General features: G+C 49.3%; 1 protein-coding gene across 1 annotated transcript in view; it reads left to right on the top strand.

Moving 5' to 3' along the window:
- Nucleotides 1–17724, top strand: part of OTOA (otoancorin) — a 32956-nt gene extending 15232 nt beyond the window's left edge. Inside the window, exons 13-26 of the mRNA XM_029577221.1 lie at nucleotides 398–565; nucleotides 844–984; nucleotides 1582–1637; nucleotides 2626–2743; nucleotides 3876–3949; nucleotides 4461–4596; nucleotides 5831–6021; nucleotides 6975–7068; nucleotides 7307–7439; nucleotides 10079–10266; nucleotides 10774–10929; nucleotides 14608–14750; nucleotides 16255–16391; nucleotides 17056–17724. Of these exons, the coding sequence (XP_029433081.1) occupies nucleotides 398–565; nucleotides 844–984; nucleotides 1582–1637; nucleotides 2626–2743; nucleotides 3876–3949; nucleotides 4461–4596; nucleotides 5831–6021; nucleotides 6975–7068; nucleotides 7307–7439; nucleotides 10079–10266; nucleotides 10774–10929; nucleotides 14608–14750; nucleotides 16255–16391; nucleotides 17056–17156 (1836 nt within the window). The 3' untranslated portion in view covers nucleotides 17157–17724. The remainder of the gene's footprint in view (nucleotides 1–397; nucleotides 566–843; nucleotides 985–1581; nucleotides 1638–2625; nucleotides 2744–3875; nucleotides 3950–4460; nucleotides 4597–5830; nucleotides 6022–6974; nucleotides 7069–7306; nucleotides 7440–10078; nucleotides 10267–10773; nucleotides 10930–14607; nucleotides 14751–16254; nucleotides 16392–17055) is intronic.
- The last annotated feature ends 2706 nt before the right edge of the window (nucleotides 17725–20430 follow it).

The following is a 20430-nucleotide window of genomic DNA, read 5'->3' as shown; positions in this document are numbered from 1 at the left end:
AGGTCCAGGTAACGTTCTTCTTTGGAGAACCCTCATGGCGAGACCTAGGAAAGGTATCACAGCCTGCAGAGAATTCCCTTTCCTTTATGCTTTTCTCACCGCCCTCCACTCTCCTGCTCTGTTTAGCACTGCCCTCTATCTTTAACAATTGTCTCTTCTTCTCTGCCCTGCCACCTTTCCCACCCTTTCTTTTGTGTTTCCTCCATTATTACTGTTTCCCGTTATCATCTCCTCCTTGCCTTTATGCAGCTCGCACTGGCGGAGAAGCACTAAATAAGTCTGAGAGAGCTCTGGCCGGAACATCACGCCGGAAACGCGAAAATCGCTCCTTCCAGTGGGGATAAACATTGCACTCCTGGCTTCACTTCACCGCCTCCTTCTCTGCTTCCCCCCACAGGTCGTTTCATCTCACAATATAAGTCAAATGGGTGAGCTCGTCTCGGGAATCGGCACTCCGTCGTTCCACGGCATGAGCCCCAAAGAACTGTCCCAGGTTGTGAAAGGCGCCTTGGCCCAGGGAGCAGCGGATTTATCGCCCGCCCAGAAGGAAGGCATCCTTAGTAAGGTAACCATGAACCCTCTCTCATGTCGGAGAGCCCGCTCAGTGAGGAGACAGCCTCTCCCTTTCTTCCGGGGAGGAGGGATGCACGCCTGGTTATAGCTTTAAACCGTAGGAAGGATGAGGAGTGGCCCTCGGGCCTCAATTTCCTCCGGGAGACCAACCTCTGGCGTGTTTCCGGGCCTCGGCTCGCGCGACTACACAGAAGTGTCTGGAGGAAAAATTGTGTTCTTTCTTTACCGCACGTTTGGCTTCCTGTGGCTTTTTTTTCCCCCCCTGGTTAGATGCTTGCTGCCGGTGATTTTACCTCCGCAGTCACAGACGTGCAAGGAGCCTTCTTTAAAGAGGTCTCTCTCGCCAACCTGCTAAAGTCAAAAGGCTTTGATGCTTCCACGCTGAAAGAGAGAGAGCTGCGGAGGAGTCAGGTAAGGGAGGACGCCTCCCTCGGTTTCTTTTCCCGTGCCCGGGAAGCGGTCCCTGTTGGGATCAGGGCTTTCACTTGATTTGGGACATTTTTCTGCTCTTGTAATCATCGGGGTAAGGCTTGGGGTTGACTGTGCTTGCTCGCCTTCGCATGGAATGGTGGAGGCTGAAAGAGGAAGGCAACACAATCTGGCTTGGATAGGCAGCAATAATCCGGCAGGGGGCCAGGCTTCTGTGGCTGGCAGCTGAGATATGGATACTGCTGGTTGACAGCCCTGGTGTTAATACGGGGGGTTTTTTTGTTCTCACTGCTGACTGCAATATTTGGTCAAACGATTGAGGCCTAAGCTCATCTCAGCCCCGTTGTGCTGTTTCAACCTCGGTAGAACGAGGAGAACACAAATTAGGGTAAGGAATTCTAGGAGTTTTAATTCGTAAGTGCGATGGTTTAAAACAATCCACAATGACAAAGAAACAGAGCAACGTAGCAAATGTTGGCAGGAAAAGACTCCCTTGGTCTGCCCAGCTAGTCAGAAAGGTTCTTGTCTTTCGGCATTAACTACTTTGTCAAAAAGCAGTGTTTTCTGTTTTATTCACAGGCCTTATTTCTGTTTGAGTCCTTGTCTAAGAAAACATCTCCAGCTGACCTCTTGAGGTACAGTAAGACACTGCCACTTTTACACATGCTCTGTAGTTTTGAGGGTACACAGGGGACAGGCTTTGGGTACCTCCACTGCATGCACTTTTTATATTTACCTCCGGCCATCTTCAAGATGCTGTTGGATTTATTATCCTGTGAAGACCCGTAAGGTGTAGGGCATGTGGATATCAGCCTGTTGTTAGCTTTGATTGCAATACAGTGAAAGCTCAGAATAGGGGGTGGCCAGCTCTGATCCTTGAGAGCCACAAACAAACCTGCTTTTCAAGATATCCACGATGAACGTTCATACAGTGGAGGGAGGGCATCCAAATCTATCTCATACATATTCACTCTGGATATCCTAAAAACCGGGCCCGTTTCTAGCTTTCAAGGACCAGAATTGGTCACCCCTGGCTTAGAGCATTATTTAATGTAATATTAATATTATATAAGTGAGTGACATTGTGCCTGCATCCATAAAGTCCGACTGTGAGGTGCAACCTCCTCTGATCTTGGAAGCTAAGTGGGGTCCATGCCTGATCAGCAGGGAGGATGCGCCTTTCCTAGTGAAATGAGTTTGAAGTGAGTCCCTAGAACAGTGTTTCCTCTCCTTGCCAGTCAGCTTTTCAGGATTGCCACAACGAAAAATGTGCATGAGGTGGACTTTGCATACCCCGGCTCTCCAATGTATGCAAATCCATCTCATGCATATTCATTATGGATATCCTGAAACCCCAATTGGTTAGGTACGCCTCCAGAAGAGGGGGGAAACGCCGCCCTAGAGCCTCACAAACTGTCCGCATGTTGGCTGATGAGGTCATGTCTGCTCCGCAGAGCTAAACTGGTGAGGACGCTATGAAGGCTCTCGTAGGGCAGAACTGAGGCATCGTCTCGCTGCAGCTGGCAGACTGCATCTCCTTGTGAATACAAAAAAAGTCTGTTCTTTTTTTTTTTTTTTGTAGATGGTTTTTCTTTTCATGACCTCCCTTTTCTTATCTATTAGTACAGGGCAGCTTGTGAAAGGCATGACGTGTGAGCAGATTCAGGCCATGAAGCTCCCCTCATTCGTAACCACTTATAAAGCATTTGAAAAGAATTTGCCACTGCTGTCTCCCTTTCAGGTGTGACTCCTTGACTTTTCTTCGGTAGCTGAGGGTCTCCAGCCCTCCTCCTGGGGCTGTGCTGGCCAGGCAATGCTTGGCGACTGCGCTGTCGCAATTCTTTGCTGAGTTATCGCTGTTGAGAACAGGGCAGTAACGTCACCACGTTACCGCCCTGTTCTCAACAGGTCTGATGGGCTTTTTCTTGACAGGTGTAAGTTCTCAACAGGTGTAAGTTCTCAACAGGTCTGATGGGCTTTTTCTTGACAGGTGTAAGTGGCCTGGCCAACCAATTAGTGAGCAGCAAATACTAAGCAGATTCTCCAAAATGTTAATAGCTCATTTTTTATTTCTATTGTCTCCTCTGTTGGCCTTATTCCTTGCACTCATTGTATTTGATTTCCAGTGTCCATGTTTATATCGTATGTTTCTCCCACATTCTGGCTTTTATGGAATTAAAAACCGTGCACCTTTTAGTTTGGTTGCATCCTCTGCTTCTCTGTGACCCGCCTGTCAGCGGTAGGTGCATTCACGTTTTACTCGTATCAGGGTGACGGCTGCGTGGGGCTCCGATAAGGAACAGCACGGCAGTGACCTGATTTGCTTGGATTCAGAATGGTGAGCGTGACTGAGCGCTCAAAACCGCGAAATGCCTCCTTGGGAATGAAGTAAAACTGAGAATGTAAACGGGCACGTGGGTCAGTCCCATAGTCCAGAGGCAGTGCCCTGCGCTGCACAGGTTTCATTTCCTTATCCAGCTCTTGCTCCTTGGAGCTGGGGGTAACGCCGAAATAATCGGAATCCCCCAAAAGTACGATTTCCTGAATCATTAACATAAACCCCTCCTCTAAACCAGGCATCCTCCCATGGGTGTGCACTTTGTTGGGTTGTTATCATAAATTTATGCTCTACAGGAGGTGTCCAGCCAAAGGCCGGGTTTGTTGGGTCATTATCATAAACCCCTCCTCTAAGCCATGGGTGGGGTCTATTCAGAGCCCCGCCTCTAATCCAAGTACGTGCCTGCTGGTGGGGTTGGATTTCAACTTCTGACCGCCATAAGACTAACTCTGAATCCCTCGAGCTTTCTCAATTTTTGTACAATGAAAACAAAAATGTAATAAAATAAATTTGGGGTTTTTTTTTAAATTTTCAGGTGAATTGCTTGGCTTGGAAATTCTGGAACGTCGCCAACACATCCGTTCCTCCCTTTCTCTTGTCTGTGCTTCCGTAAGTCACCAGGCCCGCCCTCGCACACCGCCCCGCTGTTTTGCACTGTATATGCTTAGGGCTCCCTGGACTACCTGTGCTTTCTTATTGCAGAGATCACGTCTACAGGGTCTCGCACACATCCAACAGTGGGCGCCCGGGGTTATTTTACAGCGCTCTCGCACTTTGCGTTATCTGGAGCCTGTTTCCCATTAGTGGGGAAAGGGAGGCAAAGCGGCCACTTACTAAGAGCACGAAAAGCAACCGACTTGCAGGTCCTCACAGGGCTCACAGTGCAGGTTCAGTGCGATTGTAGGAGACAGGATCCGCGAGGGAGGGATGCAGGAGGGGGTGCGCGATGGCTCCAGCAGTCACAGCTCAGCAAGTCTTGGCCTCGGTTTCTTGTAGACTTCAGTTGCTGAGAAACATCTGGCTTTCATCTTCTCGTTGAAAACACTGCAGTGATCCCGTGGGTCTCAAAGATGAAGCAAAAATTGTATTTATTTATTTATTTTTAACAATATTTTCACAGCACAGAGTATCTGGGGTCACTGTCCACCCAGCTCTGCGTGCCTTTCCTGATAAAGCTTGGGAAGGCTGAGCTTGACTCTCTGATTTTAAATTCCCACAAAAAGAAGGCCGTCATGGAGAAGGTACAGCAGTGTCTGGTGAGCATAGTCTTTCTTTTTAAATAAGGTTTATATTCTAATTAAAGAGATTTGTCTCCATTAAGAAACAGCAGTGGTATTTCTCTGCCTCCTGCAAGTGATGAAGGTGCATCCTGCAGGAAGCAGAGATCCAGTTCTGAGTAATAAATAGTCCAGGACCTGCGGCACATCTGACGGGCAGGAGCACGGCACCCAGAACTGGCCTTTGTGAAGGGAAATGCATTTTGTATTGCTATTTTTACACCGAGCGGGGCAGTGGAGTGGAACCACTGGCTCCTATGAGAGCTTCTTGAGAAAAAAAAAAAACACCTTGTAAAACTTTACAAACCTTTGATGTGGCTGGGTGACAAGTGCTGTGCACTGCTATGTAGAGGACTTGGGTTTGATTCATGGGCCAGGACTCTGCTCCCTGGGCTGCGGAGGCAGCGTTCACAGTCCTGATGGGGAGGGAGTCCCAGTCATTGCACAACGGTGACATCTAGTGGCCAGACTCAGGATCACGTTGTCATGCTTTGGAGGGAGCCGTGGTTTGTGGCCTGCTCTAGCCAAGGACTCATAGAAACATAGAAATGACGGCAGAAGAAGACCAATCGGCCCATCCAGTCTGCCCAGCAAGCTTCACACTTCTTTCCTTTCATACTTATCTGTTTCTCTTGGCTCTTAGCAACCCTTGGTTCTATTTCCCTTTCACCCCCACCATTAATGCAGAGAGCAGCAATGACCCGGCCAAGTAAGCTAGAAGGGGATGCAAACAAGCTAACCACACCCCGGGTACCTGTGAATGAAGGCTCCAAGGCTTCCAACAAGTGGAAGACCATAGGAGGGCCAAAACAATATTACAAATCTTAACAAAATCTAAGTTTTCAAGTTTATTTTCTTCTCAGTCTAAAATCAGCTTTGACTGTATTTCTAAGCTTAAACTGATATTTGAAAGAGGAAAAAAACAGCCGAGAACAAAATCTCATGAAAAAAAAACAAAGAATCTTTGCTGAAGTTTCTTATGGCTAACCTCCTTCCCAACAAGAAAAATGAAGAATGAGCAGTAAAGCTGGGGGTTTACTTATCTTCAGGGCAGCTCCTGTGATGAACAGATGGCCGCATCAACATTAATAGGGTTTTTCAAGTGTTTGAAACACACTAAAGCGCTCTCTTCACCTGTTGGAACATGGAGGTTAGAGACGATCCTGCTGGTTGTGGGTCCAGGTTCCTAACAGTGTCACCCTCTTGTCTTCAGAATGGTTCCCTCGCCGACGAATACGACGTCGACCTGCTGGGGAAGCTGATCTGCCACCTCCCTCCTAGGCTTGTCCAGGGCGTGGTGACCCGACGAGCTGCGGAAGCTGTGATCCAGAGCTTCAGGGCCTGCAAGAAGCTCAGCGAGGAGCAAAAGGCTGAAATTAAAGCAAAGCTCCTAGAGCTATATGGGTATATATATAAAAAAAAAACCATGTAAGAAATCAGCAAAAAGACAGCAGAGGCAGTTCATACCCCATACCTTGGCAAAACTACTGCATGTTGCACACTATTTTGTTGTAAATAGCAGGGTATTGTGTGGTGCGGCCTGCTTGCTACGTTATCTGTGGATTTATGGACTCGATGGACTAAACCTATTTCCCATAGGCACAAATGGAAGAGGTCTCAGTGCATCTGCTTCTGGGATCCATTCAAGGGTCAGGGTCAGTATAATGCAAAGGATAATTAAAACAGAAAAAGAAAGAAGAGAAAAGCTTGTTGCTTTTGTTTCACCTTTGCACAAGTTACATGTTTTAGGGTATTTTAAAATTCTTTTTGATGTAAATTCATAGGCGGTAAGAACTTTGTGACACCACACTTTAGGGGGTAATTTTGTAACTACCCATATACATTTTCCATCAAATACGTGCAGAGGTTGTTACACCAATTTTCAAAGGCAAATTAGGTGCATATTTTCCCTTTGAAAATTAGCCCACCGAAACTGCCTGCATCTATCTCCCCGCCCGCTAATTTGTGTGCAGAAAAAGAGTCGGAGGGAAATTCACTTGCATGCTTTTCAAAATGCAAAGGGTGCACACGAATGCAAGCCCCTGCCCACCTCAGCCCAGGCCGGGTAAACTTAGGTGCACATGAGTTCACCCGCTTATCGGAGGGGCTTATTAGAAATCCCTTTAGAAAGTAGCTGATGTGTAAGAAACCCACGTAAATCTCGGACGGTAATCGTTTGAGCTGTCCCATTTGACTATAGCAGGAAACACTTTGGCTCCCAGCATTGTTGTTATAAAGAGGGGATCTCTGTACGGTGGGTGAAGCGAGACAGAAAAGGTGGTTATGTTCCTTGACCGTCTCTCATCAGCTTTTGCCTTTGCCTGACAAATTCCTTCCATCCAACACATTTCTCCCAGGAACCCCGAGGACTGGACAGCGGAGGCTGCTCAGGACGCCGGTCCATTTCTTGTCCTTCTGCCTAAAGAGGAATTCGTGACTGTTGCCGAGAAGGTGAGCTGTTCCTTCTCCGGGGAACGCCGTTGCTGAGGATGAGGGTGGCGTTGGACGTAGGGAGCTTTCTTTCAAACACAGCTTCAAAAGGTCTAACGTCAAGATTCAAAGTGAGATCGCAGGCAGAGAGGCCCCGGGTAAAAGGTGCATGTGGTGTTTATCCCAATGTGGGCGGTGTTCAGATTGCCCCCCCCCCCCCCTTAATGTTCCTCTTTTCTTTCCCCATAAACCAAAACAGTTTCCGGATACGGTGCTACAGATGGCAGCAAAGGCGATGGACGTTGTTGCTCCTACAGACGAGATCTTATTTGCTTTATTTAATGCGGTTCGTAACTCCAGTGCCAGCGTCGGAGCATCCGGTCGGGCAGCTGGTGAGTGGCTTTTCTGTTGGGTGCTGGCACAGGGTCGGTCCTAACGTATTTTCACACTCTCAGTTGCTCAGGTACGCACTGAAAGGTTTCTTTGTTCTGCCCTGACGCAGCAGATTTCTCCTGTTGCTTTTGGCTTCCAGCTCAATTAAAACCTACTGGGTAACAAAAGCAGGAGTTTTCATTCACAACTATCTGGGGGAGGGGGATTTCCCTCTCCCCTCATTTTTATATTTCCCATCCAACTCAGCCCCGCCATCACAGCAACAGTCCTCAAGCCAGTGGCCACAAAGAGACTCCTTCCAGGTCCCGGGCAACGAGAACCCCAAGTCTGGCCACCAGGTGCCGCCACTGTATGCTGACCACCCTCTAACCTGAAGGGGATATGAACGCTGCCTCTGTGGCGTTCCCGATGGCCTGGGAATTGAACCCAAGTCTTCTGCATGGTAAAGCAGAGCCCTTGTCACGTTTTAACCTTAAAGAGGCTCTTCAGAGAGACTTATCCTGTGTGGTCAAAGTTAAACCTGTCACAGTACTGACGGGTTCCACGTACCAGTGTGAGCGCTCAGAGGAGTGGGCGGAGGGCACTGCTGCCCACCCAAGACAGGATTGTTTACACATTACAGACCCATCCCAGGCAGCGCCTGCTCCTCAGTTTGCAGCCGCTGGAGTTGTCAGCGTACAGCACTAGAACCTTCATACCTGGAAGTTGTACCCCGAAAGGAACGTTGTGCCAGAATCTCCCGGCAAGCAAAGCGCCTCTCCCATTCCAAGCATTCTGCAAGCTTGCAGGAATGGCAAAGCTTTTTTTTGCATTTCTCTTCTTCAAGGGGTAGCCCAAAGAAATCAGTCAGGCGCACATTGCTCCCTGCACTAAATATATAGCGTTGTGCCTTCCTAGGAGGAGAAATAACGTTTAATCCTAAAAATGGTAATAAAAGCATTAAAGAGAGTGTGAGTGTGACAGTTTGTATGTCTGTGTCCTCTCTCTCTCTGAAATATAATTTACAAGAAAGTTGACCTTGCGTTGGGAAGATGTGGACCTAGCAGCCAAGCCGCACAATCTGCACCATTTTTACCACCCTTCCCAGTTCACTCCTTAAATGTTACACTTCAAAAATAAATCAGAAATAGAATCTCTCACAAAAGCAATCAACTGTTAAATCTGCATTGAGACACTTATCACCTTGCTTGATTTTGTCTGTTATTAGCAAGCAGTTCTGGATTATCCCAGATCTGGCCGTCTTTGAGCTAAAAGTACAAAAATAAACACAGTACAAAACCATCCAGAACATATACAACCAGCTAAATGAAGAAGATATTAAAAAAAAAAAAATTGTGGCTAATTTTTGTTTTTTTTGCATTGCAAGATAAAATATACAGAGAGAATCCTGAGGGTTTGCAGAGCGGGAGAAGTGGTAAAAGAAACCCCACTGCACATCCTTCCTGAAAAGTCCTGAATCCCATATTCCTGCCCATACCTGCTTGCCACAGGGAAGGAGGCTTATGAGATCGCTGCCTGTGTGGTGCCCTGTTCACCCCAAAGTTTTAGGAGATGTCAGGGGTGTGGACCAAGAGGATCCTAACAGCGGTATTTGGGGGAGGGGGGAGCCACACCTACCAGCAGACCCGTGCACCCTGTAAAGTTAAGGGATGCTGTATGGTTTTTCTTCCATCCCCTCCCCCGTCTCCAAGGCGCACCGCCAGCTCCGTTGCAGTCTGTGCTATCGCTGGCTCCGAAGCCAGCAGGGTTTTCCCCAGCCGTGGTAGTCATCCTCCTCCCCGATGACCAGTTATATCCTCTCTTTAATGTGCCCAAAGCCCTCTCATCCCCCACAGACTAAAAACTTAAATGAGGGCTTGTCTGTGCTGTGAGCGAGCCATGGTACTAGCAAAAAGCTGCCGAGCTCGTGTGTGGCGGGCAAGACTTTTGAAGCAGCCTCCTGTCAGATTTCATGGCGGCTGCTTGGACAGAGGCTTTTCAGTCGCCCCCGTGAGGGCACAAAGCGTGCAGGAGTGTTCACAGCACGAATCCAGACAGAGGCAAAGATCGTCTCTCTTGGGTGGATAAGTGATGCGTCGGTATCTGCATGAATAGGATTTTAATTAAGATGAACTGAGCTGTCACAAGGGAAAGAGGGGGAAGGCTGCAACGTGCGAAATCCGTCCTAACAAAGGGAGCACAGGTCTGCCAGGGCAACGAGGCTCATTAGGGGCTTTATCAACAGGTTCACGCTGCTTTGTTTTCCATCCCCCAGTTCTATAAGTTTTACTTGGTGACGATACCTAGAAATAAAAATCAGTGCACAAGTTGTAGGTGATACTCTCTCAGTGGTTTAGACGCGATTTGGAGAACTCTTTCCCCCTTCAGAACGAGCCGAGGCTGATAATGTCTGAGTACGGATGCTGGTTGTGGGCTGAAGCACGCCGGCTTGGTGGCGGTCTGCAATGCGCCAGGCGCAGAGGGGAAGTGGAACAGATTATGGGACGCTGGGCCACGTTGTGGTGCTGGGCCACGGGGTGGGTCCTGTTTCGGCGCCCGCCTTTCTGTCTGATGATGTCACTGCTTCCTCCCCCAGCCCCGGCACCCACCGCAGGACTAAAGGCCCTTGCAGTAAAGTGACTCTGTTTCTCCTCCACAGACTGCCCGGGGCTCAGCGCTCCCTCCTCTGACGACATTCTGAAGTTGGCAGAAGCAAACTGCTTTTGGTCCATCGAAGAGCTGCGGTGCCTGGACGCCGAGACGTTTACCAAGACGGTGGAGCTGCTCGGAGCCGTGAGGCGTTTCGGCACATCCCAGCTTATTGCCCTGAAAGAAAAAGCCAGACAGGTGCAGATTTAATGTTTAATGAGGGAGCTGAGCCTTGCACCCCCCTGTACCATTAGAAAGAGGTCGGCATGAAATCATTAGGCCTCGATGCTAACATATCGTGATTGTTCTTTAGTGGGTATATGCAAACTGTGGGCTTGCACTATAAGAATGTAGTGAACGTCTCGCTTTTCCATCCTGGGATACATTTTCAGAGTACTAGCCCTGTGGGTCTAATCATGTGCATGCCCAGAAGGCTATAAATAAAAAAAGAAAAAAAAAACAAAAACAGGACAGAGCTTGAATTAATCTTAGACATCTAAAATCAATTCTTATATATCATTTTGGATGCCTAAGTAGGGCACCTAAGTAGATGCTTCAGTACTGCTGACCACTGAAAGTTTGTCCTATCAAAGCTACTCACGTTTTTTTCGATGCCTAAGTTTTAAGACCTAACTGCGTTTAGACGTTTAACGTGTGGCTTAAAGAATCTGCAAAATGTTTGCTGACTCTTCATTACTTAAAAAGGTTTGGGGTGCATTGCCGGCCTGGAAAACGTACCACATTGTTGCTCTCGGGAGTATTGCCGTGGCTCTGAACGACACCGAAATTGAGGAGCTGGATTTAAGTTCCATAGACACCGTGGCTGCCCTCAGTCAGCAAGAAGAATGGACACATGTCCAGGTAACTATAAACTGGGAGCTTCCTGAGGTTCACAAACCCCGTATTACGCAGAAACTACATTGAGGCTTTAGTTTATTGACTTGGTTTATCCCCTTTCAAACCAATATCAAAAGCAGTTCACATCTAAAACCAAAATATCATACATCAACAAGCCAAGAAGAACATAATACTTTAGAAAAATCTAAAACAGTCACTTAAACTACACCACGAAAACAAAACGAAGAAAGAAACTGAAGGCCTGTCTGAAAAACCAAACTTTGACCCCTTCACATAACTTTGAATGATTGAGCTGTCCCTTCACATCAAGTGGAAGCTCATTCCTTAGCAGAACTGCCCGAGGAAGACCTGTCCCATCCCTGCCCGAGGAAGACCTGTCCCATCCCCGGCCCGAGGAAGACCTGTCCCATCCCTGCCCCGAGGAAGACCTGCCCCATCCCCGGCCCGAGGAAGACCTGCCCCATCCCTGCCCGAGGAAGACCTGCCCCATCCCTGGCCCAAGGAAGACCTGTCCCATCCCTGGCCCAAGGAAGACCTGTCCCATCCCTGCCCGAGGAAGACCTGCCCCATCTCTGCCCGAGGAAGACCTGTCCCATCCCTGCCCGAGGAAGACCTGTCCCATCCCTGCCCGAGGAAGACCTGCCCCATCCCTGGCCCAAGGAAGACCTGTCCCATCCCTGGCCCAAGGAAGACCTGTCCCATCCCTGCCCGAGGAAGACCTGTCCCATCCCTGCCCAAGGAAGACCTGCCCCATCCCTGGCCCAAGGAAGACCTGCCCCATCCCTGGCCCAAGGAAGACCTGTCCCATCCCTGCCCGAGGAAGACCTGTCCCATCCCTGGCCCAAGGAAGACCTGTCCCATCCCTGGCCCAAGGAAGACCTGCCCCATCCCTGCCCGAGGAAGACCTGCCCCATCCCTGGCCCGAGGAAGACCTGCCCCATCCCTGGCCCGAGGAAGACCTGCCCCATCCCTGGCCCAAGGAAGACCTGTCCCATCCCTGCCCGAGGAAGACCTGCCCCATCCCTGGCCCAAGGAAGACCTGCCCCATCCCTGGCCCAAGGAAGACCTGCCCCATCCCAGCCCGAGGAAGACCTGCCCCATCCCTGGCCCGAGGAAGACCTGCCCCATCCCTGGCCCGAGGAAGACCTGCCCCATCCCTGGCCCAAGGAAGACCTGCCCCATCCCTGGCCAAGGAAGACCTGCCCCATCCCCGGCCCGAGGAAGACCTGCCCCATCCCCGGCCCGAGGAAGACCTGCCCCATCCCCGGCCCGAGGAAGACCTGCCCCATCCCTGGCCCGAGGAAGACCTGTCCCATCCCTGCCCAAGGAAGACCTGTCCCATCCCTGCCCAAGGAAGACCTGCCCCATCCCTGGCCCAAGGAAGACCTGCCCCATCCCTGGCCCAAGGAAGACCTGCCCCATCCCCGGCCCGAGGAAGACCTGCCCCATCCCCGGCCCGAGGAAGACCTGTCCCATCCCTGGCCCGAGGAAGACCTGCCCCATCCCCGGCCCAAGGAAGACCTGCCCCATCCCTGCCCGAGGAAGACCTGCCCCTTCCCTGGCCCAAGGAAGACCTGCCCCATCCCCGGCCCAAGGAAGACCTGCCCCATCCCCGGCCCAAGGAAGACCTGCCCCATCCCTGGCCCGAGGAAGACCTGCCCCATCCCCGGCCCGAGGAAGACCTGCCCCATCCCTGGCCCGAGGAAGACCTGCCCCATCCCTGGCCCGAGGAAGACCTGTCCCATCCCTGCCCATGTGCCTGTGGGGCTTCAGCAAACACTGCAAGAATTCCACATGTTCCACAGTGGCTGAGATGGAAAAAAAAAAAGTAGAATTTCTCTCCCTCATTTTGCAGTCATTTACAGTCTCCTGCCCTCTTCCCCTGTCTCTCACCCTTCTGGCTTCCTGTATGTAGCTCAGCAATTATCACCCTTCCTCTGTCTCACCACACCTTCTCCCTCTCCCTAGCCCAGCTGGCCAGCAGGGTGCTCCTATAGACGCTGACTCTGGGTTGAATAACATGAGAGTGGCAGATCTCGCATGATTTTCTATAACATTTCAAGGAGACAGTGACGCTAATGTGCAGAACATAGGCCCAGAGAATGCTGGGGATTGTAGTGCTGAGCACGAAGATAGGCCCAGAGAACAGTGGAGCTCCCAGCAATGGGCAGAGCATAGGGCTGGTAACAGGACTGGCTCTAGGCTAACTTGTGCCCTGGGCAAAAACTGAAACTGGCACTCCGCCACCCCTTGGTGGCAACTCTGGCCCAACAATCCCTTCTTCAGCAGTGGTAGTGGCCCATCTCTCTCCCACCACATATACTTTCCTGTCCTCTGCCCAGCACCAGTATCCCTCCTGCTCTCTCAGTACTTGCATTCCCCTCTTTTGCTCTCCCCTCCTCCCTGCAGGCTGATCCCTCACCTGCCACCCCAGATAGAAGCCTCTTTTCCTCTTGCACAGCGTTCCTGCTTGCAGACATCACATGAAGGAGGTGGGTGGGAGCGGGCAGCAGCGCTCCCTTGACCGTGGCGCCCTGTGCGGCCGCACAAGTCACGCATCCCAAAATCTGGCCCTGCTTGGAAAATGCTGGCTCTTCCAGTGGCACGCTGAACAGGCTCCTGGGGCAGGAGATTCCAGCACTCGACGTTTCACGGTCTCTTTTGCAGGGAATTTGCTCTGCGCGTAGAGTTCTGAAACCTCAGGCTTCAGAACATGTTGGGCATTTTCACGCTGGTGTGCAGGGCTGCCAACCCACCTAATTCGACCCACGGAGACTTCTCCTGTCCTGGTTTTTGCCCCATTGCTTGCATTGAATAGTAGTTCTGCATTTTCCTTACATGTAACTGTTATGTTTGCCAGCTTACAGGACAATCCCCGCTAGCCAGTGCACTCACCCAGGCCATGCGGCAGGATGCCGCTGCTCCTCCATCTCTCTGTGCCTTTCGACGCGCGCCCGCTAGGCCCATGCGCGCCAGACTCAGCCTTATTTAAAGGGCCTGCAACGGGAAAATGCCAGCAGTGTCTAATGATAACATCAGCCGCCGAGCCCTATAAAGGGCTTTCCCTGATATTCACTCCCTACCTCAACGAGGGATCACCCGCGTCCTAGCAGTGGTGAATTGCTGCATCCTGAGTTCCATCACTGCCTGCCTCGTCCTCCCTGCCCTGTTGTCTTCATTCTTCCAGTGTCTGCCACGTCTGCCCTCGGACTGACTATCAGATTTAACCATAGCCTGAACTCTGACTATTCTTGTTTGACACCTGCCTCTGACCTGAGCGTGGACCTCGACCACTCTCGCCTGCCACCTGCCTCTGACCCTAGCCCTGGCTTGGACTTGCGTCTTTACCAACTCTCGTAAGACTCATGCCTGAGTCTTGCTGGCCCCCGGAACATGAGGGCTCGACCTAAGGGGAAAAGGGGCTGATATAGTTGAAGCACCAGACCAGTCTTCAGCTTAGTCCCACTAGCTGTCGGGGGGAGGACCTACAGGACCTTCCCTGTAGGTTGAGCCAACCTCCCCACAGCAACAAAGGTCCACAAATCTTGCAGTAATGGAGCAAAGCCACGACTGGATTAGCCCCTTTGGGCTGACCTGGGTGAGGTGGCAGCTATGCCGGGCTAAAATCCATGTTACATGATCCTAATGTATTCATAACCTAAAGTTGTGTCATGTTTGCAGGCTAGAGCCATTCTGCAAGGCTTTCTAGAAGATTCTGCTCGGTCCATCGAGGAACTGAAGAGCTATGATTTAGTGGGATTAGGGACCATTCTCTGTGCTATGGACCCCAAGCAGATCCCTAAAATCAAAGCCACAGAATTCAGGTACGGCAAATCAGTTTTGGTACCAAAATTAATTTTTAGAAATATCTAATCATTCTTATATTTGTTTTTATTTTCCCCCAGTGCCTCCTATATTTCCAGCAGGTTATTTATATATTCCACTTTTCGAGCACTTCAAAGTGGATTGCATTCCAGTACTGTAGGTGTTTCCCTGTCCCCGGAGGACTCTCATTGTAGCTGAGGCAGTGAAGGGTAAAGCGACGTCCCCAAGGTCACAAGGGGTTATCCAGCTAACTCTAGCTGCGCTCCGAACGCAGCTGAGTGAGAGCTGATTTCAGTTCTGTTCGCTCAAGCTGCAGCGAGTGCGGGGGGGTTCTTGCTTGCTCTTCAATGAATTTCATCTGATTCTGCATCCTCGAGCCTAATTGCTTGAACGTAGCAGTGCACCGGGACGAAACTGAGAGTAATGCCTACCGATTCCACATCTGCTGGGGCGTCCAAGACCGCTTCAGCCAAACACTGGCGAAAGCCAGAAAAAGGGACGGGTGGAAACGTGGTCGAATTGTGTTTGATAATTATCTATTAACGTAAGCATTTATCATCCGCTTATATCTAAGTCGTGCTAGGCGAAGTACAAAGATAAAACAGTGAATTAAAACAAAGTACCGTGATATAGGACATTGCAATAAAATCAAAGACAGAAAATCAATCCTAGCTGCAGTATGAATGCAATTGTTGATTTAAAAGCTTCCCTATAAAGCAGGAGAGTAGCCACAGGCAAGCCAGGTTTTTAGGATATCCACCATGAATATGCATGAGATAGATTTGCATGCCCTGCCTCCATCATATGCAGATGCCTCTCAGTCATACTCCTTGTGGATATCCTGGAGTTGGCCACCCCTGCTATAAAGGATGGCTTTAAGCTGCTTCCTAAATACGATAACGTCATCATTACCCTCATTTAGTAAGGTAACACATTCCAGCATGCCGGTCCATAGATCACAAACGCACGATTTCGGGTGCTGACCAGATGAGCCTTCACTCTGGGGAGTGACTCTCCTTCTGGGATGTAAGGTATTCGGGCCCAGTGTGCTTCACGATTTGAAATGACATAACTATAACCTTGAAGGTAATTCTTTCAAAACTGGGGTCATGTGCTCGGATTCTGTAAAACCTGAAGAGCTTTGAAACTCAACTTAAGTAGTCCATACCAGAGTGAATTATAGTAATCCACACGTTAGGATAAAGGCCTGTAAAACTGTCCAAAAACCAGGTGGATCTCAGTAGGCGTAACTTGTAATATCCCACATACAAAAGCTGATGAAGTTGGGGGTTTAAAAGACAAAACGACGTCAAATAAAACCCCAGGATTCCTAGATATGTATTAGGAACGGGGAAAAAAAAAATGAACATCCAAATGTAAGGAGCGGGACTGAGATCGCACGAGGCTCTTTTCTAGCCATTTCAGAAAATGTGGGTTTGCAGGTTATTGAAAGCCCAGTGAAAGATGCAGGATTTGACCCTGTCAGGGCCCCTTGTTTTTCAGCGCTGGTGCTGCAAGGATTGGGTCACTTCTGTGCCCCATCCCTGTCCTGCAGGCGTTTAAAAGGAAAGCAGAAAGCGTGTTTGGGAAATCTAAAACGTGGACGCGTTCTGTCTTCCAGGAAGTCGGGGTTATTGCAGGTAAGTGGTATCTTTACTTAATTAATATTTAAAAGTCTTACAGCAAGATAACAATCATCCGATGATGATGATGATGTACAAGAGCTTTCAGGACCACATGGGTTCCCTAATTCAAATGCGACTGCAAGATTGAAGGGAAGAAGGAGAACGGTAGAGCTTCACATGGGGAGTGAATTAGTATCGATTAGCAAACGTTCTGGAAGGGGGCGATAGTAGTATTGTGAAGAGGGGAAGGGTGGAGAGCAGCGTTAAAAGTGTCGTCTCCTCAGAACCGGGGCAGTGCCCGGCCTGGGTTTGATTCTTGGGTCCGTTCTTATGCTCAGGGCCGAGGATGGGGCATGCTGCTCAGACAGCAACGACCTTTGGTGGCTGGATTTAGGTGCTCCTGATTTCGGGGTTCTGGAGGGAGTCCTGGTGCACAGCCCCTGACTAAGGCTCCTCACTGCACTGAGCGTTCTAGATGAGCTGGGAGAGGTTATAAAATGAGGATGAAGGCGCCCAGTGCTGTAATTTTAATGTTCTTATTCTTGTTAAAGTTTCCCAGGATGCTTGTGGGATGCATTAATTTTTTCCATCAGGAGCAGAATGTGTTTAGTGCACAATGTGCAGCTGCTCTTGAACCTCCGAGTATCATCTTAATCGGTAGCTCACTGTGTATCTCTAGCTGGTTTAACCAAAGAGGACGTAAAAGCTCTCAACAAGGATCTCCTGCCCTACTTCCAGCCGGCAGCCATAACACACATTCCTGCTCACATTTTTAAGTAAGTATTGAGTTTCTTAAAACAAAAAATAAAAAAAAAAGAGTTGACTTTTCTGCCCACTGGAAAGTTTAAAGCATTTCTTTTGACTCAGTCCTGCCTTCCTCTGCCTGTAGTGTTTGACAAGGGAAGGATCTTCCCTTGGCTGTTCTCTTGGTTTTGTATGAATGGCCTTCCTGGCGTGCATAGTAGCGAATTCATTCAGTTTGGCTTTTCTGCTTCTCCAGTTTTCTCACCAGTCAAAAGGCCAACCTGCCAGGTTTTCAATTCAAATCCAAGCTTTCTTAATCGGTGCGTATAAAATCCAGAATGGTGTTGCGTGGTCGGTTCCATGTCCCTCTGCACCAGGTGCTGTTTTTTAGGACTCACAAGTACAGCTCAATGTCGTAGACTAATGAGAGGAGCCAGGAACAGAGAATATTTTAATGTATTTGGCACTCAAATGTCAAAAGAGATCTTAGGCGTGCATGAGCCTCTGTCTTTTCTACCTTAGTTGCACCTCTGGAATGCATTGAAGTCATTACTTGATTGGTCTCCCATTCTCTCCTAAAGATCACACACCAAGCAGGGCTGGGTGCGGCTTGTCTAGCTTCAACTATTCCGATGCTAGGGAACGGCAACAGGTATCAGCTTCTCGGTTTCTGGAGGTGATGGACTCGGAGAGACATCTCTGCTGAGTATTTTTATATTCTATTTCGGTGCCTCTAGGGCCCTTAGTAAGGATGGTGATCACTTGGGGGTGGCATTTAATTCTTGGTGCACAAATGGGAAAACAGCAGCACTTGGCAGGTCCAAGAAACATTTGAACCCTTGTGAATGAAAGCCAGGGTCGGGAGACGCTGATCTCCCCAAGGCACGTCCTCAAGTTAATCAGTCACTTCATCAAGATCATCCATCCAAAAGTATTAAAACAAACAGGCCGATTCAGTAAAAACGCGGGAGAGTGGACGAATGCCCGCTCTCCCGGCACACACACCGGCCACTCGCCGGTGCGCGCAATACAGTATGCAAATAAGGTGGTGCGGTAGAATCGGGCAAAAGGAGGCGCTAGGGACACTAGTGCGTCTCTAGCATCTTTTACCCTGGAGCGGCGGCTGTCAGTGGGTTTGACAGCCGACGCTCAATTTTGTTGGCGTTGGTTCTCGAGCCCGCTGACAGCCACGGGCTCGGAAATCGGTTGCCAGCAAAATTGATCGTCCAGTTTTCGACCTGACAGCTGCGTGCCGAATTCAAAATTTTTTTTTTAACTTTTTTTACTCTTCGGGACCTCCAACTTAATATCGCCATGATATTAAGTCGGAGGGTGCACAGAAAAGCAGTTTTTACTGCTTTTCTGTGCACTTTCCAGGTGCTGGAAGAAATTAGTGCCTACCTTTTGGGTCGGCGCTAATTTCTGAAAGTAAAATGTGCGGCTTGGCTGCACATTTTACTTTCTGTATCCCGTGCGCATACCTAATAGGGCCATCAACATGCATTTGCATGTTGAGGGCGCTATTAGGTGCCGCGGGTTGGACGCGCGTTTTCCGCCCCTTACTGAATAAGGGGTAAGGGAAAACGCGCGTCCAAGAGCAGGCTAACAGTGCTAGATCTTTACCTTGTTGTCACCTCATTCCCTCTTGAGTTGAGGACATTGCTGGGGTCACTCACAGCAGAGGTCTTCAGGGGAGGCCTCCCTCTAATATTGCAGTTTTCTTTGTGACCCCCCCCCCCACCCTCCCCAATCAGTATATTTTGCCATAGCTGGCCTAGGCTATTCTCTCACAGGCATGGAGAAAGGCTGAATGACAAAAATGGATCACTTTCAGTTCTGGCACTCAGGCAGATTTCATCTGCTTTTCAGTGGGGATTTAGGCCTGGTCCAAGTTTGCCTCTGTACTGCCCCCCCATTACCTCTGTGACTCTAGTTGGGCAGTTAGCAAAGGTGGCTGTTCATGTGGTGCATTGACTAGAAATGTTTCCAGTGCTGCGTTATAAGGATAAAGAAAGTAGCCACAGACAGAATCTGAACATTCTTAGCGTGCCAAGAAAAGCCCTGGGGCCATTACCACAGCTGGATAGAACAAACTGATCGGGAGTGTAACAGGGAAATTGGCAGCATCAGGAACATGTGCATTTATATTTCTGAAAAAAATATAGCTTTTTCTATCTGTCTATGTGCTCATTAGCTCCCAAGCTATGCAACCTACAGCAACCACATTTTCAGGATGAGTAGAACAATATAAAACCAAGAAAACTTGGGGATCTGGTCAAAAAAACTGGGGGAGAGCGGAGAAAAATCACTTTTCACCTGCAGTACCAATTCTTGCCAAGAGGTGGCAGTCTCCTGTTATTATGGCTGATACTGACGCTTTGTGGCTGCTGTGAGAGCTGCAGTCCGAGTCACACATGGGTGACACGAGTTCCCATGAAATCGCACTGTTGTGAAGGAAAAAAAAAAAAAGCACCTGATAAGAATTGCAGTGTTTTTGTTACTTTTTGTTTTCAGCTTGTGCAGGAAGTAGGAAGGTGCATGTGTGTCAAGCTCTTACCCCCACTGTCATTGTCAGAAGGGATTCCGGCCCCCCCCTCCATATCCAGCAGGATTCATAGTTCCTGGACAGGACTGTTCTAGTTCAGCCTGGAACATTCATCCACTCCGGTACCTTGTAGTGGCCCTGTAAAGAAAGACACCCTTGGGACACATAGCTTAGCAAAAATGTCCCTTGTTGCGAAGCTGTTCCTAGACCCACTCTGAATTTATTGATTGGGGGTTGTTGTTTTTTTTTCATGCAGCTGCGTGGAAAGCAGCAGTCTCTTCTGGTCAAGGAATGAGAAAATCAGATACAGCTGACTAACCACTTCTTGGCCTTTTTTTTTTTTTTTTTTTTAGTGTAAGATTTGAACCCTGAGCTGAGAACAATCCCTTCTTGGCTGAGATTAAGAACATGAAAGATAAAAAAAAAAAAAAGGGTTATAACTTTGCCACCTGTGAGATCGGACCCTGGCCAAGGAGAGAATTAAATTACATTTGCTAGTAGTGGGAGACTGAGGTGGTGGATAGGAAAGGACCTTTTCCCCCACCCATTTTTCCAAGACAGACCGGTCTTCCCCCAGGTTCTAGCTTAAGCAGTCTCTGCCCCCCCAGACCCTGGACAGTACGCCCGGGCGGTTCTCTGGACCCTCTCCTATCGGAGGGCTGGAGGGAATACTGCCTTCAGAGCCACTCATTAAGCAGTAGGAGCATATCACCTCTGCGGCACTCCCAGACCCAAGCGACCTTGAACCTGTATCCTCTGTAGCAC

Source organism: Rhinatrema bivittatum, chromosome 14, assembly GCF_901001135.1.
Source record: "Rhinatrema bivittatum chromosome 14, aRhiBiv1.1, whole genome shotgun sequence".
Lineage (NCBI taxonomy): Eukaryota > Metazoa > Chordata > Amphibia > Gymnophiona > Rhinatrematidae > Rhinatrema > Rhinatrema bivittatum.
Note: the sequence above shows the minus strand (reverse complement) of the source record. Positions and strands in the feature narration are given on the sequence as shown.